Source organism: Anarrhichthys ocellatus, unplaced genomic scaffold (assembly GCF_004355925.1).
Source record: "Anarrhichthys ocellatus isolate YVR2014 unplaced genomic scaffold, GSC_Weel_1.0 scaffold12, whole genome shotgun sequence".
NCBI classification, from domain to species: domain Eukaryota; kingdom Metazoa; phylum Chordata; class Actinopteri; order Perciformes; family Anarhichadidae; genus Anarrhichthys; species Anarrhichthys ocellatus.
This window is the reverse complement of record NW_022280042.1, coordinates 9,034,003-9,054,615: the sequence shown is the minus strand read 5'-3', so window position 1 is coordinate 9,054,615 and position 20,613 is coordinate 9,034,003. Positions and strand designations below refer to the sequence as shown.

Genomic DNA, 20,613 nt, shown 5'->3' with positions numbered 1-20,613 from the left:
GCTTGGGTCCAAGCCTAACTATAATTTAGAATTGAAATAGTAGTTTAGGCTGGCAAAATAAGAACACAAATATTTTGTATTATTTTATTTTTTCGAAAACGAACTTCCGCCGCGGTCCATTTCCGGTTTTATTTTGAAGGTTGTAGCAGGAAGTGCTAGTTTAACAGATGTTTCTTTGACATCCGGAAAAGCTTGTAAACAAACGGGTTTCGTATTACAAAACAAGGAAGAGAGGCTAGACTTTCGCAATGAAAACAGTAAATATTTAGCTGAATAGAGAAGGAATAAAACTGCTAAATATTTCCGGTGAAGAACATGGAAGACGAAAAGCGGAACCCGGACTGGATGTCCCTTCTGCCCGAGGAGCTGCTGGACGTCCCGCTGTGGAACCTGGCTATACCCGGTAAAACAGAAACACCGGGGATATGTTGATGATCTTCTGTATGTACACTAACGACCAAAAATATATGGACAGGAGTACTTTTGGGCATATGTTTTCTCACCACAGGGAGCCATGACAGCATGTCCTTCTGCCTGGATGTCTCATCCCCCGTCCTGAGATCAGAGCCCTGCCTCCTCAGAGCGATCGACAGGCTGTTTCCCTGCTGGACTCGACCCTGTGTCTCCCGCTGGGCTACCACACAGGTAGAGGAGCACACATACTGTACTGTAATGTCATTGAGCCCCAATTTAGTCTTCAAGAGGGTTCGAAGTGGGACAACCGGGCCTCTGGTGGTGCGTTCAAGTGGTGTCAAACATTTCTAAATTGTACTCTTAAACGTACTCATTTAGCAGCAGGGATTACTATGCATGATATCATTTGATCACTACTACTTATATTAACATGTAAACTGCATTTTAATATTATGGCTGGTAGGGCCAATTCTAACTACTATATATATATATATATATATATATATATATATAATATGTATAATATGTATAAATATAAGAATACACAGTATTTGCCTCTGAAATGTGAAGTAGAAGTACTGCGTTATCTGGTTAGATGCTAAACTATATTTTGTGGAATCTAATCTTATCTAAAGTAGCTCCTCTTTCTCTTCTTCCCTGTGTGTGTGTGTGTGTGTGTGTGTGTGTGTGTGTGTGTGTGTAGCAGTCCGTCCTCAGTGATCAGTGTGAGCTTGGTGTTCGTTTCTTGGACCTGCGGATCACCAGGAAGCCAGCCGGTGGCAACAAATTGTTCTTCGCCCACGGCATCTACACACTGATGACTGTGAAGGTACACACACTCAGTCTAAAGTTTGACACACAATCCAGACATTACTGGGAAGGAATGCAACACATATACGTATGTGTGTTGTATATGTTTGTGTGTCTGCAGGAGGCCCTGGACGAACTGGCTACCTGGTTGGACGCTCATCCAAAAGAGATCGTAATCGTTTCCTGCTCGCATTTTGAATCGCTGATCGATGAAGATCACTTCCACCTTGCGGAGTACATCATCACGCTGTTCGGAAAGAAACTCTGCACCTCACAGGTAGCTGGGCCACTAGAGAGTCAGAGAATCATGTTTATGATAAATATAATCATTAAAAGGTTATTTATTAGGCCAACATGAAACATTTGCTGCATCCAGCTTCATACATGTGAGGGTTTGCTGTTTCATATCATTGTGAATTGAATGTATTTAGGTTTCAGTTTTAAAGATAGTAAAAACTTACTGTGTACATGTGTTTGTATGCAGGACATTCCCACTCTGCGCTCCTGTTGGTCCAGACGTCAGCAGGTCATTGTTTCCTATGGGAACCGGCAGATGGTGCAGCAGCACCATGAGCTGTGGACTGAAATACCTTACTGGTAAATACACAACTGGGGCGCTTTAAAGTCGTGTCTCTAATAGGTCTGCGACCACGTTTTTCTGTGGACTTCTCGTCACTGTGAGATGTAAATCAAATAACTAATTCCAACGTTAAACTGACTCCAGGTATGCAGACAGCCCAGATCCTAAGAAAGTGATTGCCTACCTGGAGGACCAGAAGAACAGAGGAAGACCAGGTACGCAGTGGTGGAGGAAATATCCAAATGACTTATCAAAATAAAAGCAAAATTACACAACATTTACAAGTAAAAGTCCTGCAGTAGAAGTAGAAATATATAAGTATGAGCAACAAAATGTACTTCAAATATCAAAAGTAAAACTATTCATCATACATGGCCCATTTTACTGGATCATTAATATTGGTGTATTAATATGTAAATGGTACTTTAATGGTGTCCAAGATGTACAACAATGCATGATGCTCTTTACTTGTTTGTTTTCCAGCTGGTTTCTACGTCAGCGGTCTGAACCTGACAGAAGACGCTCCTTACGTCCTCCTCCATCCGCTCCAGGGCATGAGGAAGATGACGATGAAGGCTCTGTCTCTGCTGCTTCTCTGGGCGGGCGAGCAGCGGCCGGGGCAGGAGGCGGACGCGGTCAACATCCTCTGCTGCGACTTTGTGGCCGTCAGTCAGTTCTGCTCGCTTGTGATTGGACTAAATTACAAACTGCTGAGTGGAGCCGGCGCGCTCGCTGCTGCTGCTCCTCCCCCTCCTAATTAGACTTTTTAACCATAAATATACAGTTTAAGTCAAAGTTTGACGCATCTTGGGCGGTGGGTGCAGCAGACTCGTTTTTGAAATAGTTTTTACTGTAATAATGGATGCAAAATGATGAAAGTCATTAACCGTATCCTTGTGTCACTGCTGAGCTTTAGTGGCGCCGTCACATTCCTCAAGAGGAGTCATGTTTTCAAGGCAGATCCACAGTAGAGCCGGCACCTTCACACAAAAACACATCGTTAGACTGAAAGGAAAGGAACAAGACGCCACAATTCTACCTCGTGTATCCATTCATTATATTCTCTTGGAAGATGCTTACCTGCTTATTTATTTTGTAGAGAGATGATGCTTTTTATTTCCCTTTGTGTTAATATAAAAGGTTAAGATATAGTGCGTCTTTTGTTCAGTTGTTCACCCAGGTGGAGTTGATGCAGAAGGACTGGATGAATAGCTACAAGCTAAGAACAAACACTCACAATTTCCACACAGGTTTATTCAATGAGAATTCACAATGTTGCTCACACAAGGAAAACAAAACAGAAAATAATACTAATCTTACTGCATTGGTTATGGCACATGAACAGGTCACTGTATTCTCCACTTTAAAACCTATGAATGAGGACATCTGTTTCACCACAGTGTTCGTAAGCTAGCTGCAGTGCATTTACTGCAGAACAAATCAAAAGCAACAGTGCGTAGACAAACATTTATGGCTGAATCCTATCCAGATATCTGTACATAAATCTGTTGACTATGTGCACAAACTTTGTACCAGAGGAAACCGTTATCAATTACACATGTTTGTGTAGGGTTTGCACATTTGCTGGATATATTTGGAAATGTTATTCTTTGTGAAAGTATTCACATCACATTATACTAGAAACGGTACTAGCACGGTTTATAAAAAATAAATATCCATTTCTTACTGCTGAAAAATAAGATTTGAAATAATCTTCCCAAGTAAGACAGTTGCAAAAATACAAAAAGGCGATTACTCGGGTGTTATGGGTTACAGATATCAGTGTTGGAAAATAAAAGAAGTTCAAAAAAAACATACATTTCATATACAATAACTAGTGTTTATGTTGCTCCTGGATGCTGAAATGTGTTGATGACTGCACCGATACTCAGAGTATTTCAATTACTCCATTTTCAACTCCAGCACCGACAAATACTGTATATAAAAAGGTGCTAGAGTTGTAAATGTGCTGTGTTAATTGTGGTAGTTCAGACGTAACTTCTACGTAGGATCACAGTGGTATATCCCTCTCTCAGATAAATTTACTTTCTGGACATATGGACAAGAATGAGAGGGTTTGCTGTTGTGTGACAAATCTTGACGGAGATATTCCGTATTCCTTTTTCAGATGTTTTGGGGGAAAAACACATGCACATTGGCTCTGTGACTTCAATGGAATGGTCATAAACGAGAGGCCCAAACTGGGGGAATCCAGCACCTGTGACCTGTTACTTTGTAAATCCATTCACCACGCTGTAAACAGTTTTTGGAACTACTTTCTACAAAGAAAATAGTCCCTATGAAATCAGTCTGTGTGTTCTGTTAATTACCCAGAGTAATCAGGACATTGTCTCTAAATCTCAACACCTTACTAGCTAGCACTAAGCACGCCAATTTGAATATTTATATCAACGTTATAGCGACTGCTAGCTGACAAGTCACAAACAGCAAATGAATGAACCATTCACAGACAACAAATATGGCTGCCGGAGTGTTACTGGGTGTCATCTGAGCTTAACTTAGGTTCAATAAGTGGGATGATCCTGTTTAGCACCATTACAAGGGGCTAACACACAAACTATTTATTCATAAGAAAAAAATACTTATTTACAATAGATAGAAAAGTGTGTGTGGACAAAAGCACGACTTCATCCGGTGTCGTGTGTGTGTGCGCGTGTGCGTCTATCTCTTGGCGTGGCTGACGTAGCTGTTCTCGATGCACAGCACGACGTAGGAGCTGGAGCAGCTGCTGGTGCTCTGCTGGAGCAGACTGCCGCTCTGCAGCGACGACGCCATGCCGGTTACCGCCCGGTTGCCCACGCGCCACATCTCGCACAAGCTGTCGACGTGGCCCAACCCGGCGCCGGTTGACCCGTGCCACACCATCTTCTCTGGCCTGGCATTAATAGAGAAGAAGTAGCATGAATTTAGAACGTTTTAGGGACTTTTTAACGCTTACTTTTGTGATTTTTCTTACGATTGTGTCATACATTCATAGGTCATTTGGCTCACCATGTGCTGTCATTAAGAACATCTTTGCCATCAAAGGAGTAGATCGGCACGTTGTCCTTCATTCTGCCGTCATTGAAGACAGCGTCCCAGTTGTCAAACAGAACCTCGTCCTGACAAAGATGAGAAAATTTGTGGAAAACAACTTTTAGGCAGATATTGTTGCCTTTGGACAGACCCAGGCTAGCTGTTTCCCCCCGTTTACAGTATTTTGTGCTAAGCTAAGCTAACCAACTGCTGGTTGCAGCTTCACATACACTTTAAACTATTCCTTTAAATGGTCGCATAAACACCTTCAGGTTCACTATTGGCATTCGGTCCCTGTCGGCCTTGCGGACGATGCTGTGCAGATCCTGGAGTTTGGCGGACAGGAAGGCCCGGAAAGTCCCCTTCATCCCGATGGCCTGAGCCTGAGTGAAGCACATGTAGTCTGCACCGCGGATGCTCCGCATGGAGCCGGTCTGAGGGCTGTTCAGGGCGATGAGGTGGAGCTGTGGGAACACCATTATGCTTAATTGTAATATTCTATTTTACAGTAAAACCTCATATGTGCTGCTTTTAAAGTGGTATCTCTCACCCCTGGACCCGAGGTGTGATGGTGGACCGGAGTCTCGTGCACAGGAGGTGGTGGTCTTCGTTGGGGAGTGACTGGGTAACGAGTGTCCGGGTAGGCGGGACGTTCCTGGGCCGTATTCACAGAAAACCTACCGTCTGGTTGGTTTATCCGGTCGGAGTAACTTGGAAACCTCGGATCTGTTGGAGCTGGGAACCGTGGATCCGGCTGATATCGTGTGTCAGGTTGGTGTTGGGGATCAGAGTGGGTCGGATATCTGGGGTCAGGGTTTGACGGGTATCTGGGGTCAGGGTTTGACGGGTATCTGGGGTCTGGTTGATGCTGGTCCGGGTGATGCTGGTCCGGGTGATGCTGGTCCGGGTGACGCGAGTCCGGGTGACGTGAGTCCGGGTGACGCGGGTCCGGGTGACGCGGGTCCGGGTGACGCTGGTCCGGGTGACGCTGGTCCGGGTGACGCTGGTCCGGGTGATGCGGGTCCGGGTGCGACTGATGCCCAGAGTCGCCGTGGCCCGGACTCTCAGGTGGCCTTTGGGAGTCGTGTGCAATGGTGTCGGTGTTGGAGTGGTGGTCTGGGTAATAGGGGACGACTGGTGGGGGCTCCACGGCTGCTACCTCATTACCCTGAAGATAAAGAGCATCATATGTATTAAAACATGACACATTATACGTTCTGAAGAAGAGAAAAAAGGAAAAATGACACTCACGTCCTCACTGGGCAAAGCAATGTAGCTCCCGAGCTGAAAAAATAAACAAAACAACTCCATAAATATACATGGGAAGTATTTTTACGTCTCTCCTGCTGATTTAAAAAGGTATTTTATTACCTGGACTTGACGAACTCCATCTCGGACCCGTATGTAGAGATCTGTTTGTTCTATGACGTAGACCAGAGAGCCCTCAGGATGTCTTCTAGCGGTGGCTGTCATGGTGTCATAAGACCTCAACACCGTCACCTATAAACGCAAAACCCCTCTTAAAAGTGAACCGAGCTTTTCTCCTACAGCTATGATGACAGTGTTATTTGTATTTCATGATATATTGTTAGATAATAAGGAAATAAAGCAGAAAACAAGTTTTCTCACCCCTGATGAGTATCCAGGTTGTCCAGGCACTCCAGGCGGTCCCGGAGGTCCAGGAATATTGATGGCTGTCATTCAAAAAGAGGAGGACGGAAATCAGACTCAAGGCCTTAATAAATCACCTTTTGCAATAGTTGTGACACTTCTTTCAATTCATGGTTTGGATAGATACTATAACTAAACAAACGCCCCCAGTGAGTAAAGGCCTTTAATGGTGAATATCTGAGTGACTTTATGATTATGACTCACTCTGTGTGCCCCTGTGTGCTCCAGGTAAGGATCCCGGAGGTCCGGGCGGCCCTGGTGGTCCAGGTTGTCCATCATAGCCTCTTCCTGGTTGACCAAGTGGCCCCTGAGGGCCTGGTGGACCAATGATGGATTCGCCTCTTGGGCCCTGATGGAACAAGGACAGAAAAGTGTTTTAGATTTGGACTTATTTGAGCAGACAGCTTTATGTTTTTGACAGTGGGATCTTACCGGAGGTCCAGGCACTCCTGGGACTCCGACTCCATTCCCTCCGTAGCGGTGGTCGTAATATCCTCCAGCCGGTTCTCCTTTCTCTCCTTTGTAGCCCGGTAAGCCTGGGTCACCTTTGAACTCATTCTGGACACATAAACATCCAAGACATATCAATAAAAATCATACTGAGGCTAATAATTTAACCACAGACTTCAGAGTGGAATCTTACCCTTAAAGTGTAAATGTCAGCGGTTGATCCGGCACCTGGATCAGAAACAAAATGACTCGCTTTGAATTTGTCTAAAAACATTTTCAGCTTTTCCTGCACATATTAGCACAGACGAAGAGGCGCTACCTGTAATGTCAAGTGTCCCTGGTGGTCCTCGATCACCTTTCTCTCCTTTAAAAGCTACAAACAAGAGGAACAGCAACAAAGTGTTAACAGGCTAGCTGTTTCCAGTCTTTATGCTAAGCTAAGCTAAGCTTTATATCGAACAGACAGACGTGAGAGTGGCATCAATAAGCATCAAACTATTCCTTTGTGAAGTGGGTTTACCTGGGTGATGCCTGGAATGATCCTCAAATGGCTGAAATAAAAACAAAGACGATCGTTCATAAGAAGCAACATTTGGGGCGGTTTTACATCTTATTACTTTTAATATATGAACATTTAGTCTTTTATTTACTGGACATAAATAAAATAAATCCTCACTGCGATGAGGTCTGTGGTAACAGCAGGTCCTGGAGGTCCAGGGGGGCCCGGTGGACCTGGAGGACCCTGGGACACAACAACAAATATTGATTACTGTGTGCTGATGGCCTGAAGATAAAAGCTCAAAAGCGAATGAGACTGAAATTCAAGCTCAGTGGACTTTTAAATAAGACAAATCTGCGATACTCACAGCGTAACCTGATCCATATCCAGTGCCCGAGTCTCCCTTCTCGCCTCTGCCGCCGTTCAGCCCCGGTCGACCCTGTGATATAAAAACACATATTGACATCAAATATGAACAAGATTAAAGCCCCTATGTGTATAAATTAAACATATCTGACTCAGTGGACTCCTACTGGTAATGTAGCAGGAAATCTACTTACAGGTCTACCTGGTATCCCAATCTCTCCCTTCTGTCCTGAAGAACCAGAAGGACCCTGGAGAAAAAGAAAAGAACCGCACAGGTTTATTATACTGATTCAATGCTGTTAGTTATTGTACGACATATCAGCAAAACACTCAAAATGTGGTAAATAAAAATATGGCACGCACTGTAGGTCCCTCAGGGCCAGGGGGTCCTCCATCGCCCTGTAAATGAATACATGAACACACTGTAAAAACTGGCGTTTCAGGCAATTAATCACTTAATTAGATGCTTAAATTCCTGGATCTCAAAGAGAACAAGCAGGACAGAAAGAAAGATAGATGCAACATGACATGTAATTTGCGCTGTGATGCAGACATGTGGTGAATGCATCCTCGTAGCTCGATATCCGGTCATTCATAAAAGGTTTTTACCGGCCGTCCTGCCAGACCCCCGATGTACTGAGGTCTCCCATCAGGCCCCATGATGAGACCAGGCTCTCCTTTCTCCCCCTGAACAAAACAACATGTTAAACTCAAACCGGCGCTGGAACTAAATGAGATAGATCGCACAAAAAGGAAAACAAAAAAAGGTAATTTTCTGAAAAGAACTACTGCATAAAAAAAAAAATCATTCAGCATATTTTAGAGTATGAAATGCTAAATAAAATATAGATTATCTTACTTTAGGTGCATATCCTGGAGGACCTGAGTCTCCCTTGTCTCCTTTTGGTCCTGAGGGTCCCTGAATAAAAACACATAATACACTGACTTCAGTCCATTTTGCCATTGATTTTCCAATCTGTGTGATATTGATAACGATACTTACTGGGAATCCTGCTCGACCAGGAACACCATTCCCTCCCTAAAGAAAAGAGAGTGATAAGACATGAAGAAGGAGAACAAATAATCTGCCAATGTGTTAAAACAACTTTAGTTTGGTTTAGCTTTCTGGTGAGTCAGTTAGGGAACAACTCACCTGCAACCCTTCGCTCCAATAAACGTCATTATACTACAGCAAGACAAAGTTAGGTCAGTTAGTGTGGAGGTGAACAAACAGCTATGCAGGCAGTGACTGTTAGTGAAGATGAGTAACTCAAATATGAAGTGATGGCAGGCTTTCATGTGGGGGTTAAGTTCATTCTTCATACGTCATGGACCTCTGACTCACATCGCTTGTCTGGTAGGTGGCTTGTCCTGGAGGACCGGGAGGCCCTGGAGGTCCAGGAAGCCCTCCATCTCTCCCTGGCAGACCCTGCCACAAAAACAAAAATCATCCATAAGAAGAGCATATTGACGTCGACATACAGTGAGAAGATGAAAATGTACCTCTGAGATGTAGTGTAGTAGAAGTATAACTGAGCATAAATTAGAAATACTCAAGTAAAGTACAAGTACCGTAAGTTTGTACCTACGTAATGTACTTGGTGACATTCCACCATTGGTTTTATTTATATATATATATATATATATATATATATATATATATATTTATATTTATATATATATATATATATATATATATTCATTGCATGCAGACCAAGAGATGACAGCTAAACAAATATATTAGCATACAAACAATCCACATGTTTGAAATATTTTGCACGTGACTCACCGGCTCTCCTCTCTGTCCACCGTCTCCCTTTGCACCCTAAAAATATAAAACCACAATATGTGCAATCATGTCTACTATGTTACACTGTTCACAAAAACAACAACTCCCAGAATTCATCTGGCCTCATACCGGCTGTCCTGTGAACCCGCCGATACCTGGAATCCCAGGAGCTCCACTTGGTCCCTCTGTTCCTTTGTCTCCATGATTACCTGGCAAACCTGGCCTACCCTGGAAATCATGATAAAACATTATGAATACCAATACTATCCCTCCATTGATAACAACAACAGCAGCTATATTTGTGCTGTATAATTGACTCTGCAGTACTTACAGGTAGACCTGCGATACCAGACGGACCCTGGAAGACAGAACACAGAGAAACATGAGGCAGGGCGTCTTCTGCAAAGAGGAGGTTTAACGTTTAGGTGATCGGGTACCTGAGGTCCAGGTGGGCCATCGAGTCCGGGAAAGCCATTGTTTATCTCGTATTCATCCTGGTTACTCTGTAAGGAGAGAGGAGAGGTAATGATACGGTATAATCTTAGTATTAGTACGTGGTTCCGTTCTCGTACTGGCTTACTTTCTATACGTTTGTATGGATTAATTATGACAAGAGCAGTTACATATTCTGTGTGTGGATTCAGGACTAAAACTGTGCAGAAATATGCATCATAAAGCCACACATACGGCTCACTCTGTTTAATAAATCTCAACCATTGTGGAGCTGGGTGCAAGTTCACGAGCCTCATTTCCAAACCACCAGAAGTGGATGTAGTAGAAATGCCTTTAAATATAAGTTTGATGGCTCAAATGTAAATAAAAAGAATGACGCAGCACTCATAAAACTGTGTGTGTTTCACCTCTACTCACATGACCAAAGCGGCTCGGTGGCCCTGGTGGGCCAGGGGGTCCTGCAGGTCCAACTGGTCCCATGGGACCTGGAAGCCCTGCCAGCCCAGACTGCCCAGAGGCACCTGGCAGTCCTAGGTCCCCCTGAGCACCCTGAGGTGAGGAAGGACAGTGTGACTCCTGCTATCAGCAGTTTAAGAGACTTTTAATGTAAGTGAGGAAAAAGAGGACATGCAAGAGACGTGTGCAGAGACGGTCCCAACAAAAAACAGACGCAGTAAGATATCACACTCAGGAGAGAGAAAGTAAGCGCCTCGTACTAGGTTGAGGAAGTTTCAGAAGGAAAGAGGACTCACTCATGGCGACGTATGTTAAGAGGTGAAATGGAAGCTGATAAAAGCTTGAGAGGATGGAAACCACCAAAGCAGAGACCCCCCCAGTACCTGCGACCCATTACACACCGTAGAGGATGGAGCAAAGTAAGAAAACAGGCCGGTGAAAAAGTTGGAATCCTGCGAGGCAACAAACATGGAGGACAGAATCTATCTGGATGCACCCGCCACAAATTCTGCATTTTCATTTCAAGTTCAAGAACAAACATTAAGATTTAACTTTGAAGTCTAAACTCACCTTTTCTCCTGATGCTCCTGGAAGACCAAGCTCACCGCCGTCACCCTGGAGGGGGAAGATGTTTGTGATGAAAAACAAAATGAAAATATTCAGCAGTTGACATCAATCGGTGCTTTTCTCACCTTCTCTCCGGATCCTGGTTGACCTATTCTACCAGGAGGACCAGGAGGACCCTGTAAAAGCACACAATCAATATTATTACTAGTTATTATCACTAAATAGTGAGAAAGGGCATCACAAGTTTTACAAAACTCAAAGTGATGTATTAAAACAGTTTGACATGTCTGAAAAATCAGCAAACTCACTGGTAGACCAGGGACTCCATCCTGTCCAGGTGGTCCAGGGGGTCCAGGGGGTCCGAAAGCGACTGGGCCGTTGGGTCCCAGTGCCACTGAAACGCCAGGAGGGCCAGGAGGCCCTGGGGGGCCCGGAGCACCAAGGGCACCCTGATAACAAATCAAACAGTCAATACGTTGTGCAAAAAACTCAAAATCATGTTTAGTCTGAACGATCATCAACACACCGGGATTTTGTCCACATCTGCGAATCCTGAGCCCTCCATGTCGAAGAACGTCTATCAACACAAAGTAAAATACAGTGAAAAGTCTTGAAACTATAAAAAGTGAATGAAGAGGGTGTTTGAAGTGTGGACATACTGGGCGGTCACCGGTCCCAGGTCCAGGAGGTCCTGGTAGACCGGGGGGGCCTCTGGGTCCTGGCTGACCCTCTCCAGGCTCACCCTGGAAACATCACACATTATTACGCTAAATAAACCTGTTTTTCTATAATGTAATAACTGTGCGAGGATCAACACAATGCATCCATCTTATCCCACTACAACCTTCTGTCCGTTAGCGCCAGATGTTCCGGGACTTCCTGGTAAACCTGGTGGCCCAGCGGGACCCTGGGAACAGGAACAAAAACAACAGAATTACACTAATGTTTGAATTATCTAGAGAAGTCCATAACTAAATCTGTGCAATAAAAACAAAGACGCTTACAGCTTTCCCATCTTCTCCTGGATCACCCTAAAGGAGAAGCAACAGTCAGTGAGTGACATTAATATATTAAAACATTACATTTGTGACAAACAAGACTGTCTGTACTAACAGGTTCTCCATCATCTCCTGCGGGTCCTGCAGCCCCGCCTGACCCCGGTGGTCCAGGAGGTCCGGAGGGTCCAGACACCTGCTGCACAACAGAGCCATCCCCGAGTCGAACCACCTCAGCTGCAGGCCCGGGAGGACCAGGGAGCCCAGCAGGCCCCTGAGCCCCGCGGTCTCCTTTATTGCCGGAGTATCCGAAGCCTGAATTACCCTGGTGAGGAAGGAAAACAGGACTTTCAGAGAAAAATGTTCGCTAATGAAAACGTTGCGTCCCTCAGTGTGAACAGCGCTAACGTACCTTTGCACCTTTTTCTCCCTGAAATAAAGAAAAACAGACAAATGTTAAGTTGTGTGTGATTTGCAGCCGATTTGACATTTCATGCACACAGAGTGATGTTTCTACCTTCTGGCCTCCTTCTCCACCCTGAGAGGAGGAACCGGAGGAGCCAGAGCCGGACTCTCCCTTCGGCCCTGCGGGGCCCGTGTCCCCCGATAACCCTTTATCTCCACTGTCTCCTTTCTCACCTTTTGCACCGCCGGGACCTGAAGGACGCGTTAGGAAAGTCAGGAAGAACTTCAATACATCGTGCAGAGAGAACGCACGCTCGAAAGAAAAGCAAACACACACACGGACGCCACATGTTATGCACTGAAAGCATTATGAATTACTGGATGCCACAGGAAATGTGTTGATTAGAACTGGAACTTTGTGGATGACAACTTGACTACGGTCACATGTACTACCATGTGTAGGGATATGTCTCTAATATTAAGGATCATTTTTAATCCGACTGAGCACAAATCAGGTCAAACAATGAACCTCCTCACTACCACCACCAAAATGCAAAAGCACATATTCACATGAAAGAATAAAGAGTCAAATATCAATTATTACAATGCAAAAAAAACAAGTGTGAAATGAAAGAAAGTGTGATGGAGAAGATGTGTTTGCATTGTGGTTGTGACAGTTGACGGGTTTCTCTCTCTCAGTAGTCTGGCGCCACCTAGTGGACACAGTTAGCTCAGTGGAAGCTGTGAAGCCAGAGGGCACTACTGCACAACTCATAATCCTCCCTTTTGACTATTCTATTAATACCAAGAACATTTGCACATCTATATCTATATTTATTTATAAATAAATATCTATTATGTATTCTTGTAGATTCCGATGCTTCATAAAGATAGTTTAATGCAAAGGTTGTGGATACATTACCTGATTGAATAATGATGATTTATTCTATGAATTATTGATCGGTAGTGTTCATCTGTAATATTTCCTTTACATATATGGTAATGCTTTGTTGGATCCAATATCCGATGCTTTGTGACCAGCGGCGTGTTTGATGTGATAATTTGTCAAAAATCACACATTCATTTAGGAATGAGCAACATGTAAGCACAATATCTGCAATAATGAGGGTCTTAAAAGCAGACTTTGACTCAGTAATGTCAGTGGATGTCGTGCCTAAGCAGAACAAACTGTAGACTCTGACTGCAGAATATGTTGAATGAACCACAGATTGTAAAGAAGCCACATGTCAACCTCCACCAACATGCTCACAGCTCCACACACACGAGAAACCCCAGCAGCTGGAGACACACTGCTCATTCTATGCTGTGATAGGATGGCCACATGTTGATCAGGACATAATCCTAATCTGCACGACTCGATTCGTTTGCCCCCCCCCAGCGACCCACCTCTCGGGCCCGGTGATCCGGGCCGGCTGTTGTCCGCCGCCGGCCGCTGAAGCCTGACATCTAAAGTCAACACAAACACAACTTTACCGGCTGCACGGGGCCTGCAAGCTTGTAGAGCGGAGAATGTGTTGCCTCGTTAACGTCTGTCTGAGGTTTTTGAATGAGGTGAAGGACAAAGAAACTTGTAGCATGTGTTAATCTGCGTATGCGGGTTTCTAAAGTAGAGTTTAAAACCAAAAGTGAATTTCCTTTTCTCCTTAAAAGCAGCTTCTTCAGCACTTACGTGACGTTGTAAAACCAAAACTTCTTTAACTATCCACATGAGGGAGCTGCGGAGTTTCACGTGTCACCAGCACGTTGAAACCCTGCAGCAAAACTCCCCTCACTGTCAGGTCCAGACAAGCACCTTTTGCACGTATTTATGGATAAAAGCACAGTGAGTCTACAAGGATGCTTTGTTGGCAGTGGCTGCTGTGTGATTAAAAACTTCCATTACACATTTTTCTGCAGTATGACGGTCGACTTGGCAGCCACACACTGAAGATTTGCAGTCATAAGCGATTCCACTGATGGCGATGACGAGCGTTTACCTGTTTCTTTGAGTCTGGTTCTGTCTGAGGAGATCAGAGGGGGTTCAGGTACCGGCCGGAAGGAAGCAGGTGTGGTCTGGAAACACAATGCAGTAGTTTAATTAAAATGGCCGAACAGCAGAAATCCCCAAACTTTAATGCCTCATTATCAGAAGTTTAACAGAAGCCACAAATAGCTTTATATTAAACATATTTGTTCACCATCTGAAACAGTATTTAAAAACACAAACGCTGTCTTCACACATACAACTTTTTAATGCAAGTGGTTTTAATTCCCCTGAACCTCGAGTTCTGCAAGTAACACAAAACAAAAGTTGCATGCAACATTCTTTTACAGTGTTTAAACATTTCGCACCAGGCTAAAATAATCCTCATCACTGGTTCTTGGAGCACAGTTTGATGATTGATTTGTTGATGCAGGTTATCTGGAATAACAGAGCGCTCTTATTTTGAAACAAGTGCTGATCATGTGATTATAATTACATGAGGTAGTTGTGTTAGAAATCCTCCCAGCATGCACTGGGGCGATATATTAATGGACGTAAATCTCATGTTATGCAAGTTTCGTGGATTATTAGAAAGTTTATGGTGTTTTTAATCTGTGACAAAAGCTGCAAACATTTGCAACTTTCCTCAACAGCACATCAACCAGTTAATTAGATTTAAACAAAGATAATTTAGCTTTCCACTGTGCTGCTGTAACACCGCAACATGCTAACTTCGATATTCATTCATGCACTTTCATTTTAAATAGTGAAAGAAATGAAAAGACAAACCTTCACCGAGTGTCCCGTCTGTCTCCGGTCTCCTTCACCGCTGCCAAAGTCTCCAGAGGCCTACGAGACAGAGAGAGAAAAGATGTTTCACACAAAAGCAGTTTCAATGAAATATTCAAAAAAACCGAAATACTCACAGTGTCAGAGTCGTCCTCATCGTCACACAAACGCTCAGCGGCCCGATGGTTTCCCACCACCTTCAGATCTGCAATCTCCCCCTGAAAACACACACACACACACACACACTCACATTGTTTGTGATTGGTCATGACATTAGCTTCCTCTGAAATCTCCAAAGTGATGGAAAGAAAAAATGAGAAATGACTCAGAGCAGAATAATGTGTCAGCTGCTTTAAACACGGTCTTATTCTGGCTCTTTAACACGACGCAGACTTTTGGAGTCACGGTTGACTTTATGTCACGTGACAGCATCCTGCCCTAGAGACCGGTTTGTCTTCTTAAAATGCATTTTTTTTGCATTGATTTTGATTGATTGCCTGGACGCCTCCCACTGGAGGTTTTTCAGGCACGTCCAACTGGGAAGAGACCCCGGGGAAGACCCAGAACACGCTGGAGGGATTACATCGCCCAGCTGGCCTGGGAACGCCTCGGGATCCCCCAGAATGAGCTGGAACATGTTGCCGGTGAGAGGGAGGTCTGGGTCAGCCTGCTTGACCTGTTGCCACCGTGACCCGACCCCGGATAAGCGGAGGAGAATGGATGGATGGATGGATGCATTGATTTTGGCCCAGAGATGCAAAGGTTGCTGCAAAGATGCAGTTTGGACATATCAATTTCATCTCCACTTCAAAGGCCATGTGACCGTCAGCTGGGTCACTGACTGGGTGCAGCTGAGAGGTCAGAGGCCAAAAAGGTGAGAGGGGTCAAGTAACAGATTTACAAGAAGGAGCAGGGTTAAGTCTGCCTGTTGCCTGGTGCGCCCCAGACCTGCTATGAGGAGCCACAGGGAGATATTAAAGAGGGATCTGACCCGACGAAGAGGTCACACTTCCACATACAAACACCCTCACACACCTGCTCTTTTAGCACACAGTGAATTACTCTGACTTCTCCAGCTCCCGTGGGTGACATTTGGAGGATTCATGGCTGGTTTTTCATTCATTTCTGTCACGAATGTGATGAGCAAACATCTCTTCAGCACTTGAGCATTTCCTCTGCTGGTACCCTGGAGTTTATAGTCAGAAGATGAGACTTCTCCAAATGCTAAAGTGTAGATTTTATAGTCTGTAAAAGTGATCATTTTGTTACAAATATTTGTTGCTTCAGCTATATAATGTACTCTAATGTTGTGCATCTACTTTATAGAAAAGTATGTTATTTTTCCTTGTTTTCAGAGTTGAATATGTTCCTGTTCTTTATTTTAAGTTAAATGATTGTGCAGCTGTCTTTTGTCCAAATTTGGAAGACCCAACGGGTGTAACCTCATCAGCTCATACCATAAATGTGTGACACAAATCCTCTCGTTTGTACCTTCATTTGGGATTCAATATATTACCTGGAACTTGTCATCGTCGGCTCCTCCTGCCTGACCCACAAAGATCCCCGCCCCGCCGTCGAGCTCCATGGGATCCGGCGAACGCTCAAATTTCACCACCTGTGGCTCAGAGTCGCAGTCCTGGTAGAAAGTCACCTGCTCCTCAAAGACAGACAGCGAGAAGCGGCTCCAGGTGTCCACCAGGCTCGGCACGTCAAAGCTGGCGGCCTCGTACGAAGCCTCGGAGTCGGGCTCGGTGTAGAAGAACTGCACCCTCTGACGGCCGGACTGCACCGCACTGAGCTTGACGGCGATGTACATGATCCTCTGTGGCCCGTCGGTGATGGAGAAGAGCACGGAGGCGGAGGGAGTGGAGGGCTTGATGTGGAAGAGGAGGGAGAAGTGGCGGTGGAAAGGGTTGGGGACGTGGGTCAGAGCCGGCTGGCCCGACACCGCCGCTGAGGTGAAGACGTAGGCGATCTCCCCCCTCGGCCCGTATGCCTTGGTGATCTCATCTGGTGGAGGGTCTCCGATTAGCTGGAGCAAAGAGATGCCGCTCTCCTCTGCAGGAAGCAAAGAGACAGGAAATTAAGTAGCAGAAAGTCGAAAGACATACTTTGAAAAAAGTTAGACAAGAACTGCCTTCAAATGCAGTCCTTTAACTGAGCCTGAATGAACAAAATCACATTTTGATGACAAACATCTATGTGAAGACATTGTAGGATTCCAGGAGATATAATACGTCTTTTAAAGACGTTTCTCCTGCTTTAGGGATCTTTGTGACACAATACAGGTTAGGATGTGTTAAAACTTTCACTGCAGGAAGTGCAACACGTTAGGAAACGGCTTTAAATGAGTCACCGACTCAACTGATCCAGGACGAGCTCCTCTGGAGCAACAAACCCATCAACTCTTTCGGTTAAACTGCAAACCACAGATCAGTGGTCGCTGTGCACTGGCTTGACTGACTAGATGGTTTAACTAATGCTGGATTGAACTTTCTACTTTTATGCCACAGTGAGAATTAATGGAAAGAAACTGCTGATGTTTCAGTTCCCATAGATTCAAACAGCCCAAGAGACCAACAGATAAATCAGCATCACAGGGGAGGAAAGCATTTTGGACGGCGGACACTTCTCTTGAGGACGGCCTGTCATCACATATTCATGAGAGGAGACGACCAAAAAAAGTACAATGTGTGCATTAAAAGGGGTCACGGGGGTCAGAGGTCGTGGGGGTTTCCCAAGGTTTAATAATGATGTGAAAGTATTACATGCAGCTAAGTTTAGCGTTCAGTCAAAGAACGTAGAGGAAGCTGTATCTCTGACAAAGACCAGCTGCCTGCAAAATGAGAAAATCATAATGTCGGGGGACACTTTCAGTCATGCATGAAACACAGGACGCACAGATTATGTGGCTAAACTTGGCAGAAAATGAGAATTAGAAGCTTAACTTAACTTCATTGATTTTGAAAAACTGTTGCAGCTTAATTTCCTGTTTCAGCCTAAAAGTGAGACAAAAAAATAGAAAAAGAAACATCACGTTCTTCTAATTTCACTCTTACATTTGCTTTAAAAGTTTCTAATTGGTGTCGACAGGATAAAGCGTTTTGGCTGTTTCTGTTTTTGCACACCTTTAAACTTGCTGAGAGTAAAGTCACATTATTCCGACCAACACTCCACATCTCATAACTGCACATCTGCACTCGCCCACTTAAAATCCTGAACACTTGTTCTCACAAACACGTGTTGCATGAATAGCGGTGTTATGTGGTGTCGAGCTAAACCGGGATTATGTGGGATTTCATCCAATTGGAGGACACGCTGGGTGGTCAACTTCCCACTGAGGGCACCTGCTATTGGTCCATCTCAGTGACACAGCTGCTGCAGCTGTTGCATAAAATCAGGTGGTCAAATTATGTAGAATATATATTTTTTAATCTCAAGAAGGAAACTTCCTCATCTGCAGCAGCATTGTAACTTAATATCCTGTTTCACTTCACACTTCATACGTACACTCTCACATCTGGAACTGTCCAGTCCAACCGCAGCTCTCCCATTAAACAGGCCAGTTATGGCTCCCATGAACAAGAACAATGTCTGCAAACTATTCCGTCATGCCAGCTACACACTTTTCTAATTTCCGTATCAGAGTTGCAATCTCAGTCTCAGGCTCTGAATGTATTTACATCTTTCCTGGGAACCAAAATGCAACACAAGCAATATGACTAACAAGGAACGATTTATGCTTTTCAGGCTATTTTTCTGGATAATTTCAACCATTTAGACCCATAAATAATATTCCATTTAGTTCAGCAGTTAATGCCACAGAACATATTTTATATTGGAGTAATGTGTGTGTGTTAAATACCATTAAACTTCAAGTCAGTGACACCCAAACATGTGAGCTTTGCCTCTGACACAGTTAACCCTGCTTCTGTCTGCTAGCTTCTTCATGCTAACAGGGCCCTTTGTGTGGAGGAGCAACATGCATAAAACATGACCTCATGTATTCTGTTACTTAAGTGCCATGTCTGTTTTGTTACAACATGTAACCCCAGAGTTTCACCGTGTGAAGAAATAAAAGATGCTGCCAGTGAAGAGAGGCTCAGACAGACAGATGGAGAGGAAATGCATGTCAGATGTCCATGGGAAAGTGGACCACGAGGGATTCTACGAGGAAGCATAGACCGAATCCGTCCCAAAAGCCTGCACACAACATGTCGGTTAAAACAGGCTCCTCCAGAAGTTTAGGAGTGTAAAGTGCCTCCTCAGGGGGAAGAGAAACAGCTTCCCTGGAGGCCAAGAAACAAAGAGAAGAGGCTCAAATAATCATTTTTAAATCTGCAGTAGACCAGACTTTGCATCTCTTTTAATTAGCCCAAACTAACTTAAATGTATCTGAAAATCTGATCAAACTCCGTGAAACAAACCTGATGAAATATAATTCCATCCAGACAGCAATAAAACAAAGCTGAGAGCAGACTGGATAGACACACATTTTTATGATTTAGGTGCATACCATCTCACAATACAACACACGTGTCAGATAACTTGCTTAATAACAACAGAAAAAGTACTGGATTGCTATCGGTATCACTGCTGCAGTATTGGTGTTTTTGGAGTCGGACTTCAAGGCACATTGCAAAGTAAAATGACCGAATGTACAAAATGAAAACCCTCTCATTCCTCGTCTATAATTACACAAAAACATTGCATGCAAAAGGTTAAAGAACATTACTCCATTATCAAATCATCCCTCACAGAGCGTTTTACTTCTACCTCCATCTGAAAGCTGCAGTCCTTATTTGGAAAAGTAAGCACTGCAGTAGAAAGATAATTTAATTACACTACGAGGAATCTGAGATATTTATTCAGTTCACTGCTTCTCGATCTAAACACCTCAGTGTCTCTTTCAGACAACAAACATGCCGGTTAAACTGGTGGATTCGACCATTAACACCCACAGCTGCAGGTCTACCCTCTTGGAACCGAACCAACTGGACTTCACACACGTGAACAGCAGAGTGGCATCGGTTAACACTTCAAACGGAGGCGAGGCAGCTGTGACATCTACAGGAGGACCTTAATCCATGTTTGAATACACAGAGCCGAGAGCGAATTAAAGCCGACTGATGGGGATCGGTGAGGAGTTCAGATCGAGCTTTACTTAAGATTTTAAAAAGTCTGGTTTCTAGGCAATTTAAATATTCTCATGCCGCTGTTTTGAGTCTTGAAAGGCTTTTAGTCTCGAAGCCTAAACTTCTCTTTTACAGCAACAGAAGACATTTTACAACAGTCTTACAAGCCGAGTCCTCATGACTAATAGACTTACTTTTGTAGTTAAAATTGGTA

The 20,613-nt window shown here is 44.1% G+C and overlaps 2 protein-coding genes across 7 annotated transcripts in view; one reads left to right on the top strand and one right to left on the bottom strand.

Annotated features, from left to right (window-relative positions):
• Positions 1 to 150: 150 nt before the first annotated feature.
• On the top strand, positions 151 to 4,674 carry LOC116386049 (PI-PLC X domain-containing protein 1). 2 transcript variants are annotated; one of them, XM_031852013.1, is made up of 7 exons: positions 151 to 403; positions 509 to 645; positions 1,121 to 1,243; positions 1,346 to 1,501; positions 1,709 to 1,821; positions 1,949 to 2,019; positions 2,288 to 4,674. In XM_031852013.1, exons 1-7 carry the CDS (start codon positions 316 to 318, stop codon positions 2,563 to 2,565), a joined length of 966 nt encoding a protein of 321 aa, XP_031707873.1. In that variant the 5' UTR covers positions 151 to 315; the 3' UTR covers positions 2,566 to 4,674. The 2 variants fall into 2 exon arrangements, with proteins under 2 accessions (XP_031707873.1, XP_031707871.1); XM_031852011.1 differs by having other exon boundaries at positions 152 to 403; positions 1,118 to 1,243; positions 2,288 to 4,673.
• LOC116386047 (collagen alpha-1(XVIII) chain-like) overlaps positions 3,041 to 20,613 on the bottom strand; it is a 29,736-nt gene continuing 12,163 nt past the window's right edge. For 2 of the 5 annotated variants that reach the window (XM_031852010.1, XM_031852006.1), the window contains exons 2-43: positions 16,781 to 17,322; positions 15,402 to 15,482; positions 15,265 to 15,324; positions 14,489 to 14,564; positions 13,899 to 13,958; positions 12,604 to 12,743; positions 12,499 to 12,516; positions 12,205 to 12,411; positions 12,096 to 12,122; positions 11,936 to 11,998; positions 11,751 to 11,834; positions 11,618 to 11,668; positions 11,400 to 11,540; positions 11,217 to 11,267; positions 11,095 to 11,139; positions 10,926 to 10,976; positions 10,486 to 10,617; positions 10,053 to 10,118; positions 9,947 to 9,973; positions 9,745 to 9,843; positions 9,616 to 9,651; positions 9,172 to 9,255; positions 8,980 to 9,012; positions 8,830 to 8,865; positions 8,686 to 8,745; positions 8,436 to 8,513; positions 8,190 to 8,225; positions 8,021 to 8,074; positions 7,828 to 7,899; positions 7,638 to 7,703; positions 7,482 to 7,512; positions 7,281 to 7,334; positions 7,155 to 7,189; positions 6,944 to 7,069; positions 6,716 to 6,860; positions 6,470 to 6,534; positions 6,212 to 6,340; positions 6,092 to 6,124; positions 5,391 to 6,008; positions 5,107 to 5,304; positions 4,817 to 4,926; positions 3,041 to 4,700 (exon numbers count right to left, since the gene is read on the bottom strand). In XM_031852010.1, the coding sequence (XP_031707870.1) occupies positions 4,487 to 4,700; positions 4,817 to 4,926; positions 5,107 to 5,304; positions 5,391 to 6,008; positions 6,092 to 6,124; positions 6,212 to 6,340; positions 6,470 to 6,534; positions 6,716 to 6,860; positions 6,944 to 7,069; positions 7,155 to 7,189; positions 7,281 to 7,334; positions 7,482 to 7,512; positions 7,638 to 7,703; positions 7,828 to 7,899; positions 8,021 to 8,074; positions 8,190 to 8,225; positions 8,436 to 8,513; positions 8,686 to 8,745; positions 8,830 to 8,865; positions 8,980 to 9,012; positions 9,172 to 9,255; positions 9,616 to 9,651; positions 9,745 to 9,843; positions 9,947 to 9,973; positions 10,053 to 10,118; positions 10,486 to 10,617; positions 10,926 to 10,976; positions 11,095 to 11,139; positions 11,217 to 11,267; positions 11,400 to 11,540; positions 11,618 to 11,668; positions 11,751 to 11,834; positions 11,936 to 11,998; positions 12,096 to 12,122; positions 12,205 to 12,411; positions 12,499 to 12,516; positions 12,604 to 12,743; positions 13,899 to 13,958; positions 14,489 to 14,564; positions 15,265 to 15,324; positions 15,402 to 15,482; positions 16,781 to 17,322 (4,334 nt within the window). In that variant the 3' untranslated portion in view covers positions 3,041 to 4,486. The remainder of the gene's footprint in view (positions 4,701 to 4,816; positions 4,927 to 5,106; positions 5,305 to 5,390; positions 6,009 to 6,091; positions 6,125 to 6,211; positions 6,341 to 6,469; positions 6,535 to 6,715; positions 6,861 to 6,943; positions 7,070 to 7,154; positions 7,190 to 7,280; positions 7,335 to 7,481; positions 7,513 to 7,637; positions 7,704 to 7,827; positions 7,900 to 8,020; positions 8,075 to 8,189; positions 8,226 to 8,435; positions 8,514 to 8,685; positions 8,746 to 8,829; positions 8,866 to 8,979; positions 9,013 to 9,171; positions 9,256 to 9,615; positions 9,652 to 9,744; positions 9,844 to 9,946; positions 9,974 to 10,052; positions 10,119 to 10,485; positions 10,618 to 10,925; positions 10,977 to 11,094; positions 11,140 to 11,216; positions 11,268 to 11,399; positions 11,541 to 11,617; positions 11,669 to 11,750; positions 11,835 to 11,935; positions 11,999 to 12,095; positions 12,123 to 12,204; positions 12,412 to 12,498; positions 12,517 to 12,603; positions 12,744 to 13,898; positions 13,959 to 14,488; positions 14,565 to 15,264; positions 15,325 to 15,401; positions 15,483 to 16,780; positions 17,323 to 20,613) is intronic. The other 3 variants (XM_031852007.1, XM_031852008.1, XM_031852009.1) reach the window with 3 other exon arrangements.

Coding starts and splice junctions, on each gene's coding strand:
- LOC116386049 (XM_031852011.1), top strand. CDS start 316: ATGGAAGACGAAAAGCGGAACCCGGACTGGATGTCCCTTCTGCCCGAG. Junction 1,822..1,948: donor TGGACTGAAATACCTTACTG/GTAAATACACAA, acceptor AACTGACTCCAG/GTATGCAGACAGCCCAGATC. Junction 2,020..2,287: donor GAAGAACAGAGGAAGACCAG/GTACGCAGTGGT, acceptor TTTGTTTTCCAG/CTGGTTTCTACGTCAGCGGT.